We start from the raw sequence: 12,315 nt of genomic DNA, 5'->3' as shown, positions 1-12,315 counted from the left end.
CTAATAAGGACCTCATGTAAATTAAGTAATAAATTTTGGGCATTTTCATCAGTCTTTTTCAGCAACTCCAAAATCTTTATATGATACTTACTGATGATTTTTGTATCATTCCTTGAGGAACTTTGACCAAGCAATAATTCAGGCACATTCACCATGTGGAAAATAAATATTCTGAAAAATCAATATATAGCTGATGAACACATGAAACAATCAAGATCAGTGAAAATCAAAAAGGTTCTAGAAGGTGTGTTCTGCACTAATTAAACATGTAAGTTCAAATAAAACACCTCCCTTCTTCCGTGGGAAAATTTGTTGCAGCACTTCTAAAAGCAAGTTTATAACAAAGCTGCTTTTCATAGCTACAATCTTCAGAAGTGACAGCAATTAAAAGAATTAGTAGCTGATTTTTGAGATTTCTTAATATCCAGAGGGCAGCCAAATATATAATATTTAGAACAGCGTAACAGTTAACATACCATATACACATTTTTTACCTTTAAAATCTTATTTTCTTTCCTTTGAGATAGGGTCTCACTCTGTTGTCCAGGTTGGAGTACAGTGGTGCAAACACAGCTCATGGCAGCCTTGACCTCCCAGGCTCAAGTGAACCTCCTACCTCAGCTCCATCCCGAACAGCTGGGACTCCAGATGTGTGCCACCATGCCTGGCTAATTTTTTATTTTCTGTAAAGATGGGGTTTCATTACGTTGCCTGGGATGGTCTTGAATTCCTGGACTCAAGCAATTCACCCATCTCGGCCTCCCAAAGTGTTGGGATTACAGGCGTGAGCCACTGCATGCATCCAGTCTTAATATATTACTCTCTTACTTTCTCACGGAAGTTAATGCAATTTCAGCTATTATAATCTTTACTCCAGTTCAGATTGGACGAAAACGTTCAAAGGACTCTCGGCTTTTAGCTGGAAGATGGATTTACAAATATTTTGAAAGCTGAAATTGACAGGAGTTACTGGATTATGTTTTCCCCATTTTCTTAATCAGCTGTATCCTCAGTACTTAAGCAATGCCTAACCTATAATGAGTGCTCAAAAACAGATGTTGAGTAATTTAAAGAAGGAAAAGGAAGGAGTTTAGATGACTCTTGAGTGTATGACTTATATGTGCAGATGAATGACGTTACACTAATTAAGGTAGAAAAAACATGAAGAGGAGTGTAATGGTGGGGGTATGCTGATTTTTGAGATTTAGCTGAGGAAATCCAGGTGGAAATATTCAGAGAGCCGCCAAATATGTAAGTTTGAAGCTTAAGAGAAATGTCTGAGATAGACGTATTTGCAAATCATTTTATAAATGGTAGTAAAGGACGGGCATGGTGGCTCAAGCCTGTAATCCCAGCACTTTGGGAGGCCGAGACGGGCGGATCGCGAGGTCAGGAGATCGAGACCATCCTGGCTAACACGGTGAAACCCCGTCTCTATTAAAAACTACAAAAAACTAGCCGGGCGAGGTGGCGGCGCCTGTAGTCCCAGCTACCTGGGAGGCTGCGGCAGGAGAATGGCGGGAACCCGGGAGGCGGAGCTTGCAGTGAGCTGAGAGACGGCCACAGCACTCCAGCCCGGGCGACAGAGCGAAAAAAAAAAAATAAAATAAAAAAATAAATGGTAGTAAAAACTCTAAGTGTGGGTGAAATTTCTTTGAGAGAGTATGCACCATGAGAAGAGGGGTCCAGAAAGTAAAAATCTTGGGAAAATCAACACGGGGTGTTTATGGAAAGGAAATGAGGAAGCTATGAAGACCAGAATCTAGGAGGAAACTGAGAAGGAAGAGTCTGGGGAGTTGGATGAAAGCCAAGTTTGTCCCAGGAACCAAGGCAAGAGAATTTTAGGAAGAATATGGTCAACAATGTCAAATTCTATGGAGAATTTCAAAGGATAAGGACTGAAATATGACTGAGGGATCTGGCAGTGACAGCAAGTGCAATCTCAGTAAAACTAGGTTCCATGCAGGAGAGTCAGTCTACAACGTACCTTAAGAAGCTTAGTTGTAAAGGGAAGGGAATAAATGATTAAACAGTGATGCAGGGCAGAAGAAGATTTTGCTGAGTCTTGTAAATATATGTATAAAAAAATTATCAATGATTGTGTTCGACTGTACTTCGACCTTTCCATCCGTCCAAATCATCATCTCCTCTGCCACTAGCTCCCTAAGACACGTCTCCTTAATGGCCTGGTACACACCCTTCCAGATTCTGCTCCATGCTAATAAAATTTTACACAAACATATGTACATAAACATACATACAGATTTTAAAAACAGTTCATCTTACAAAAATGAGACATAACTGTTCTTGATTTTTTGAACTCAACAATACTTTATAAAAATGTCTTCAAGTAACCTTACAACTCCAAGCACGGCACTGACATGTTTTTTTCATGGTTGTGCAATAGTTTATGGTGAGGCTATACACTGATTTAATCAACCAGTCCCTTAGTGATGGCTATATGTTTTGCCCCTAAAAAGAATGTTATAATAAACATAAGATACTCCCACAAGTTTGACTGCTAGAGCATTTTTTGTGCATTTTGTGCTAGAGCATTTTTGTGATGGTAAATTTTTTACTTATACAAAAGTGGACAGAATGTTATAGAGACAATTTGTCTCAGCTCCAGTGACCATCAATCTTTGACCAATTCACACCTCCATTCGCCCCATCCCTGTATCATTTTGAAGATCTTGTTCATATCCTATCATTTCATTGATAAATATGTCAAGTACGTATCTCTAGGACTCTTGAGTTTTGTTAGCTATTGTTAGATTCTTTTTCAAAAAGATGGTAAAATTTACATAACCTCCCTTTTTACCCCTTTCCTTATTAGGTAACCACTTCATAAGTTGTTGGTTTATTCTCCCATTATTTTTTTTAAATGTGTAAGAAAATATATGTGTTTATAGGCTTTTAAAATCTTTAAATGTTTGCAATTATCCTTTTACCCTGACAGGTGAGTAGTATCTCAGCCAGGGACAGGATTCTTATGTTGCAGTTCTTTTCTCTCAGTAGTCTATCTTCCACTATTGCAGATCTGAAGTCCAGTGCCAACCTGACAATATTTCTTTGCCCATAACTTGTCACTTCACAGCTAAATAATTTGGCCAAGGTATGTCAAGGGGTATGTATGTGTGTTTTCACCAAATCAATCTGAAGCTCACTGAACTTCAAAACTGATAGGCTTTTTCGGCTCAGAAAAATTTTCTTCTATTATTTGCATAAATATTATCTATCTTCCGTCTGTTTTTCTCCTTTTTAAATTCCTACATTATTCACATTAGCTGTTATGTCTCCTGAATCTGTTCCTTAAGTCTTTTACCTTTTCTTTCATGATTCTCTGCCTATTTTTGCTCTACATTGTGAAGATTTATCTTACTTTATTTTTCCAGTCTAATAATAGAAGTCTCCAGTTGAGTAATTTAAAGTCTCCACAGTGACCATCCCCCGTTTCATCGAGTTTTAAGCTCAGAAAGTATTTTTATGCTGTACTTGAATTTTCCTAAGTGCCCATTTTTGTTGTTGTTTAAGCTGTTTCCTCTAATAGTTTCACTTTGGTGGGTTAACATTGTGTCTGTTCAATTTTATCATTCTCCCACTTTTATAGGCCATCTTGGAAGGCTGGTAAGCTCGCTTATTTTTACTGGATAGTGAAGAGGTGAAAATAGATATTAAAAGCAAAGTTGCCACCTTCACCATTTTTTCTATAGTTTTAGCTCCATTCATTATTTCCTTCAAATATCGATGTCAATCCTTGACCACTGTTATCTTTTTCTTCTTCATTCCCCACTTCCCCTGTCTCCTCTTCCTAAATTAGTTCCACTTTTGGATGGGTGATAGTTTAGTGGAAGCAGTGATTTGTTTCCTAAGCTAAACAAAAGAACTATCACTATTGCTGGTCTCTTCTCAAAAGCATGGAAAATGTATCAGGCTTTTCCCTTAACATATAATCTTAAAAATTTCTCAGTACTAAAAAAAACAAAAAGTCCCTCAATATCTAGTTATTATATATGCCATTTATCTTACCTGAGTTTTCTATAAGATTTTCCCAGAGAAGAATAAATCAACTATTAAACACATATTTCTCAGTCTTGCCCATTAAAAGTCTGATGTGCCTTTTAAATCATTTTTATTTTTTTCTACATGGTCTTCTTCTGTTTCTTTTCCACACAAAATATCTGTTAAAGAACCAAGGCTGTTTGGCTTTCTCACAATCTGGAATTTGCTGATTGCATACTCTTGGTATAGTTCAACTTGCTCCGCTGAACTTGGCATTTCCTGCAAATTGGTAGCTGGATCCTGAGGATGAAGAGACTAAGGTTTGATCCCTTTGATAAGGCCACAGCAGGAGTACAGTATATTCTTTCATTAGGTGTGCAAGAATATAGTAAATTCTTTTTCTCTTTATTTAGTGTTAGCAAGTGTTGATATTCAATGCTTAGTTATATTAACTATGGCAAAATAGTCATATTTTAACTTTTTTCTTTTTAGCTGGATTAATATTATAAAGATACTTCTCCTTACCTATGATGAAATTATCCAGTGACAGAGTTCATGTAACGAAGGCAAGATAAAGGAATTTTTTCTCTTCCTATCCCACTTTTGTTTTTGTTAACAGACATGATCTTTCTATGTTGCCCAGGTTGGCCCCAAGGGATCTTCCCACCTCAGTATCCTAACTAAGACTTCAGTTATGCATCATTAGGCCCAGCTATTGGCCTATTTTTTAAGATGACAAACTGGTTCTCTATCACCTTCTTGTGATGATGAATTAATTTTTAACTTATCATAAAGAATTAAGCAAGATGGCAGACTAGAGATATCAGACACCCACCCTTCTCCAGAGTGAGCCAAAATTACAAATAGGTAATCATACCTTGAATAGGTTATCTAGGAAGAGAACATTAAAGTCCAACAGAGAAGTCACAGGAAACACTTGAGGCAGAGAAGGGGAAGGAACCAAGCAGCCTACTTGTCTGACATCTGCTGGCGGCCGTGAGGGGCTCAATATTGGGGCAGGGGAAAGAGTAAGTGAGAACTTCAGTAGTCCACAACCCCATCACAAACTGCTGCAATCTGAACCACAGGAGAGCTCCTCTACCCACACCAACCCTGAAACTACTGCAGGCAGTGATTTGGAGACCCTGCACAAGCACTGCACCAGACAGGGAACTTGCACTGGGTCACTACCCCATCTCTCTGCCTCTGGTACCTAAGCGGCTGGAGTTGGGCACCACCGCGAGAGCCCAGCTGTCATGGGACTTCATCATATGCTGGGAACCACAGACCCCGTATCTCCACATCCCAGAAGCTTCCACTGACACTCCCCCAGTCTCCACCCAGAGGGCTAGAGTGGCGCAGTGCTGGCTGGACCCAAAGATGCTATGGGGTTTCTGGTACTCTAACTCAATAGAGGATTCTCCAGGGAAATATTAGTGCACTGTACCAAAAGGGAAGCCCGTGGGACAAGGAAACTAAAGCATCAGCTTTCTAGAGCCCAGAGCTCCCTGCACACAGCTGTGAAAAGTGACCCCACCACCAGCAGTGGCACAAACTCTGTGCTCAGCCTTGTGGGAGTGAGACCCCCCACCTCCCACTAGTGGAGCAGCTTCTGTGCCTGGGCTCACATATAGAGTGGGACCCCTTCTCCCACTCCAAACACCAATGCAGGTACAGCTGCTGCTGCTACCACTGGAGGTTGGGGTGAGCGAAACAGAGAGCTGCCTGTCTAGGCCTGTGAGTGGTGATTGTGCCCCTACTGGTGGCATGGCCTTTGTGCTGGGGCTTGTGTACGAAGGCTGTATTCCCTTCTCCATTCTGTGCAGCTCTGCTGAAGAGAGTGAGAGCCTGAGAGTTGCGTCTGGGGCTGTGCGGTGACCCTGCACCACAGCCATTGCCAACACGAGCATTCACTACTTAGAATCCAAGGGATCATCCCACCACTGGCACTGTCCATACCACACTGGGACCTGAGAACCTACTCACCTGCCCAGCCCACTGTGCCGTTACTGGCATCTAAACAAGCTACCTGGACATCTACGAACTGACGCACCTGGTCCTGCTAACACCAGTGCCAGAATATGCTGGGCTGGGGCTCAGCATAAGCCATGTTCAGCCCACCACTGTCACCACTGGGGCCAAAGACTGGCCCACCCAACATGTCTGTCCCTAGCAAAACTTCATCGTAAACTCCACTAACTACACCCTAAACTACCAAGGAAATCACAGACACCAATGACACTGTTTACAGCCAAAGAAAATCATACAGAGTACACTGCACTATCACACGCACTCCGAACCAAAGCCAAAGGGCCCTATCCAGCTAACACCATTGACACATCCTTGGGAAGAAGCTCTCCCCTATGAAAGCAAATTCAAAAAGCTGGAAGAAATGACTATTACACCAGATACACAGGTACGAATGTAGGATACAGGAAACATGAGAAAAGAAGAAAACATGACACCCCCATAGTAATTCCTGATCAACAGATCCCCATCAAAAAGAAATTCAAGAAATCCTGGGGGGAAAATTTCAAAACCATGATACAAAAGAATTTCAGTGAGATATAAGAGAATTCCAAAGATAATATAAAGAAATCAGAAAAGCCATTCAAGAGAAGAATGAGAAACTTACCAGAAAGAGATCATAAAAAAAGAACCAAACAAAAATTCTGGAACTGAAGAATTCCTTGAATGAAATACAAAATACACTAAAAAACTTCAACAACAGACAAACGCAGCAGAAGAAACAATCTCAGAACTTGAAAACAGGTCTTGGCCAGGCACGGTGGCTGATACCTGTAATCCCAGCACTTTGGGCGGCTGAGGTGGATGGATCACTTGAGGCCAGAAGTTTGAGACCAGCCTGGTCAACATGGTGAAACCCCCATCTCTTTTAAAAATGCAAGAAATTATCCAGGTGTGGTGGTACATACCAGTAATCCCAGCTACTTGGGAGGCTGAGGCACAAGAATTGCCTGGACCTGGGAGGCAGAGGTTGCAGTGAGCCGAGATCACACTACTGCACCCCAACCTGGGCAACAACAACAACAACAACAACAAATCAGGTATTTTGAAACAACCCAGACAAAAATAAAGAAAGAAACAAAAAAAAAGAATGGACAAAGTCTTTGTGATATATGGGATACTATAAGCAACCAAATATATGAATTACTGGTATCCCCAAAGGTGAGGTGAGAACAAAAGGGATGAAAAATCTATTTATCAAAATAGCAGATGAAAACTTTCCAAGTCTAGCAAGAGATTCAGACATCCAGATGCAGGAGGCCCAGTGATCCCCAATGCAAAAAGGTTTCCACAGCACATTATAGTCCAACTGTCTAAAGTCAGTAACAAAGAGAAAATTCTAAAATACTAAGAGAAAAGTATCCAGTCACCTACAGAGAGGCCTCCCTGCACCACCGTGAGACTAACAGCAGACTTCTCAGCAGAAACCTTATAGGCCAGGATATAATAGGAAAATAAGTGCTGAGAGAAAGAAAATGTCACTCAAAGATACTACATCCAACAAAATTATACTTCATAAACGAAGGAGAAATATAATCTTCCCCAGACAAGTAAATACTGAGAATTCATCACCACTAGACCTGCCTTACCAGAGATGCTCAAGGGAGTCCTAAACCTGGCGGTGAAAGAACAACAGTTACTACCATGAAAACACCTGAAAATATAAAACTCACCGGTAAAGTAAATACACAAATGAGGAAGAGAAAATAATCAAATGGTAGTACCACAGAAAATCAGCAAACAATAAAGACAACCAAGACAAAAAGGAACAAAGAATAACACATAAAATAACCTGAAAACAACAATACAACAGAAACAAAACTTCACATATCAATAAAACTGAATGTAAATGGGTTAAATTCTCCACTTAATAGATACACACTGGCTGAATGGGTAAAAAACATGATCCAACTATATGCTGCCTATAAGAAATGCATTTTACCTGTGAGGACACATATAGATTGAAAATAAGGGGATGGAAAAAGATATTCCATGCATATGGAAACCAAAAGCAAGCAAGAGTAGTTATAATTATATTGAATAAAAAATATATATATTTTTGAGATGGAGTCTTGTTCTGTTACCCAGGCTGGAGTGCAGTGGCGCAATCTCGGCTCATTGCAACCTCCACCTCCCAGGTTTGCACTATCCTCCTGCCTCAGCCTCCCGAGTAGCTGGGACTACAGGCGCCTCCAGCCACGCCCGGCTAATTTTTTGTATTTTTAGTAGAGATGGGGTTTCACCATGTTAGCCAGGATGGTTTTGATCTCCTGACCTTGGGATCCACCCGCCTGGGCCTTCCAAAATGCTGGGATTACAGGCTTGAGCCACCACGCCCGGCTCAGATAAAATATCTTTAAGTATAAAAAAGTTTAAAAAAAGACAAAGAAGGTAATCATATAACGATAGAGAGATCATTACAGCAAGATAATATAACAATTCAAAATAATATACGCACCCAACACTGCAGTACCCAGATTTACAAAGCAAATACTCCTAGATACACAGAAAGACTCCAAGATAGTAGTAGTGGGGGACTTCAACACACCACTCTCAGCATTAGACAGATCATCTAGATAGAAAATAAAGAAACACTAGACTTATACTGGACTTCAGACGAAAGGACCTAACACACACTTTCAGAACGTTTTATCCAACAACTAATATCCAGAACGTATTATCCAACCAGAATACATATTCTAACGTAATATCCAGAACGTATTATCCAACCAGAATACATATTCTCATCAGCACATGGAACATATGACTGACCATGTTAGGCCACAAAACAAGTCTCAACAAATTTTTAAAACTTGAAATCACACTGTATTCCACAATGGAATAAAACTAGAAATCAATACCAAGAGGAACTTTGAACACTATACAAATACACAAAAATTAAAAAATATGCTCATGAACGACCACTAGATCAATGAAGAAATTAGATGAAAATAAAAAAAATTCTTGAAACAAATGAAAGCGGAGGCTGGGCATGGTGGCTCATGCCTGTAATCCTAGCACTTTGTGAGGCTGAAGTGGGCTGATCACGTGAGGTGAGGAGTTCAAGACCAGTCTGGCCAACATGGTGAAACCTCATCTCCACTAAAATAAAAAAAAAAAAAACAAAAATTAGCCAGGTGTGGAGGCACATATCTGTAGTCCCAGCTGCTTGGGAGGCTGAGGCAGAAGAATCTCTTGAGCCTGGGAGGCAATGGTTGCAATGAGCCGAGATCGTGCCACTGCACTCAAGCCTGGGCAACAGAGCTAGACTCTGTCTTGAAGAAGAAAAAAACAAAAAAAGAAGAAGGAAGTAGAAACACAACATGCCAAAACCTGGGGACACAGCAAAAGCAATGCTAAAATAAGAGGTTTATAGCAATAAACACAAATAAATATTTCAAATAAACATTCTAGTGACACACACCTCAAGGTACTAAAAAAAGCAAACACAAACTAAACCTCAAGCTAGCAGAAGAAATAATAAAGAGCACAGCAGAACTAAACAAAATACAGAGACTTTAAAAAATGCAAAGGATCTATGGAATGAAAAATCAGTTCTCTGAAAAGATAAAACTGCTAACTAGACTAACCAAGAAGAGAGGAGATCCAAACAAAATCAGAAATAAAAAAGGGATATTACAACCGATATCACAGAAATACCAAAAATCACCAGAGACTATTATGAACTAAACACAACAAACTGAAAAACCTAGAGGAAATGGATACAGTCCTGGAAATATACAACCTGCCAAAATCAAACCAGAAAGTAATAGAAAATCTCAACAGACCAATTCAGTAATAAAAAGTCTCCTAACAAAGAAAAGCTGGGGACCAGATGGACTCACTGCAGAATTCTACCAAAGAATTACTACAAAGTAGTACAAAGAATTACCAATTAGTACAAAGAAGAACTAACACTAATCCTCCTGCAACTATTCCAAAAAACTGAAGAGGAGGTGATTCTCCCTAACTCATTCTACAAAGCCAGCATCACCCCGATTCCAAAACCAGACAAGGACACACCAAAAAAAGAAAACTACAGGCCAGCATCCCTGATGGGCCAATATCCCTGATGAACAGATGTAAAAATCCTCAACAAAATATTAGCAAACTGTATCCAATGGCACATCGAAAAGATAATACAACATGATCAAATGGAATTTATACCAGGGATGCAAGGATGGTTCAAAATATGCAAGTCAATAAACGTCATACATCACATAAACAGAATGAAGGGCAAAAACCATATGATAATTTCAACACAAGCAGAAAACACATTTGACTAACAACTGATAATCAAATTCAGTAACTTTGCAGGATACAAAGTCAAAATACAAAAATCAGTAGCATTTTTATACACCAATAACGAAACAGCTGAAAAAGAAATCAAGAAGGCAATCTCATTTACAATAGCTATCAAAACAAAACAAAACAGAAATAACTTTAACCAAGGAGGTGGAAGTTCTCTACAAGAAAAACTACAAAACGCTGATGAAAGAAACTGAAGCAGACACAAACAAATGGAAAAACCTTCCATGCTCATGGATCAGAAGAATTAATGTCATTACAGTGACCAGGCTGCCCAAAGCAGTCTACAGACTCAATGTAATCCCTATCAAAATATCAATGTCATTTTTCACAGAAATAGAAAAAACAATCCATAAACATGTATGGAAACAAAAAAGAGCCTGAAAAGCCAAAGCAATCCTGAGCAAACAGAACAAAGCTGGAAGCATCACTTCAAAATATATTACAGGGACTGAGAGAGCACAGCATTAGTACAAAAATAGACACAGAGACCAATGAAACAGAATAAAGAACCCAGAAATAAATCTGCATATTTACAGCCAAATGATCTTTGATAAAGCCACCAACAACATACATTGAGGGAAGCACACTCGCTTCAATAAATGGTGCTGGGAAGACTGGACAACCGTATGCAGAAGAATGAAACTGGATTCCTATTTCTCACCACATATAAAAGTCAACTCAAAATGAATTAAAGACTTAAATGTGAGACTCAAAATTATAAAACTGTAGAAGAAAGCACATGGACAACTCTTTAGGACATTGGTCTAGGCAAAGATGTTAGAGCTAAGACCTCAAATGCACAGGAAACAAAAACAAAACTAGGCAAACGGGGCTATCAAACTAAAAAGCTTCTCCATAACAAAAAGAATCAAGAGGGTGAAGAGACAACCTCTCGAATGGGAGAAAATATTTGCAAATTACTCATCTGACGAGAGACTAATATCCAGAATATACAAGAAATGCAAGTATCTCAACAGTAAACTCCAAATAATCCCATTAAAAAATGGGCAAAGGACTTGAAGACATTTCTCAAAAAAGATACACAAATGGCTAATATATGAAAAAATTCTCGACATCACTAATCATTAGGGAAAGGCATCAAAATCACAATGAGATAGCATCTCACCCCAGTTAGAATGGCTATTATCACGAAGACAAAAAATAACAGTTACTGGCGAGGGTGTGGAGAAAAGGGAACCTCTTTTACACTGTCAGTGATTCGGAATGTAAATTAGCACAACTGCGATGGAAAACCGTTTGGAGATTTCTCAGAAAACGAAAAATAGAATACAGTCCAGCAATCCCACTACCAAGTATCTATCCAAAAGAAAGGAAATCAGCACATCAAAGGGATACTTGCACTTACACGTTTATCACAGCACTGATCCCGACAGCAAAGGTAAGGAATCAACCTAAATGCCCATCAACGGATGTATGGATAAAGAAAATGTGGTGCATATATACACTAGGAAGGAAACCAGTCACACAAAGGAATGAAATAATGTCATTTGCGGCAACATGGATGTCATTTGCGGCGACATGGATGGAGTTAGTGAAGTAAGTCAGGCACAGAAAGACAAATACAGCATGTTCTCTCACTCTTATGTGGAAGCTAAGAAACTTAAGCTCGTGGACATAGAGACTAGAATGACAGATACCAAAGAATGGGAAGGGGATTGGTGGGGGAGACTGGGGAAGCAGTGGATGTGGATACAAACACAGGGTTAGATGAAAATAAGTTCTAATGTTTGATAGCAGATTAAGGTGACTATACTTAGTAACAATATTACGTGTATTTCAAAGTAACTAGAAGAGATGACTTGAAATTATACCAACACATAAAAATAACACTTAAGGTGATGGATACCCCAATTACCCTCCCCTGATCATTACACATTCTTTGCATGTAACAAACTCACATGTACCCCATAAATATGCAAATTATTATACAGCGATAAAAGGGGGAAATCGTCA

The 12,315-nt window shown here is 39.4% G+C and overlaps 1 protein-coding gene across 16 annotated transcripts in view; it reads right to left on the bottom strand.

The window, feature by feature from the left end:
• The window catches only part of ANKRD12 (ankyrin repeat domain 12), a 134,041-nt gene that overhangs the window by 40,144 nt on the left and 81,582 nt on the right, over positions 1–12,315 (bottom strand). Inside the window, exon 2 of one of the 16 annotated variants that reach the window (XM_033178338.1) lies at positions 92–171. The exons of 14 other annotated variants lie outside the window; for them this stretch is intronic. In XM_033178338.1, coding sequence (XP_033034229.1) covers positions 92–155 — 64 coding nt within the window. In that variant the 5' untranslated portion in view covers positions 156–171. Of the gene's footprint in view, positions 1–91; positions 172–4,029; positions 4,223–12,315 lie in introns of those variants that run through there. One more of the 16 variants, XM_033178339.1, reaches the window with a different exon arrangement.

Source organism: Trachypithecus francoisi, unplaced genomic scaffold, assembly GCF_009764315.1.
Source record: "Trachypithecus francoisi isolate TF-2019V2 unplaced genomic scaffold, Tfra_2.0 Lachesis_group19, whole genome shotgun sequence".
NCBI lineage: Eukaryota > Metazoa > Chordata > Mammalia > Primates > Cercopithecidae > Trachypithecus > Trachypithecus francoisi.
This window is presented reverse-complemented; position numbering and strand designations above follow the sequence as displayed.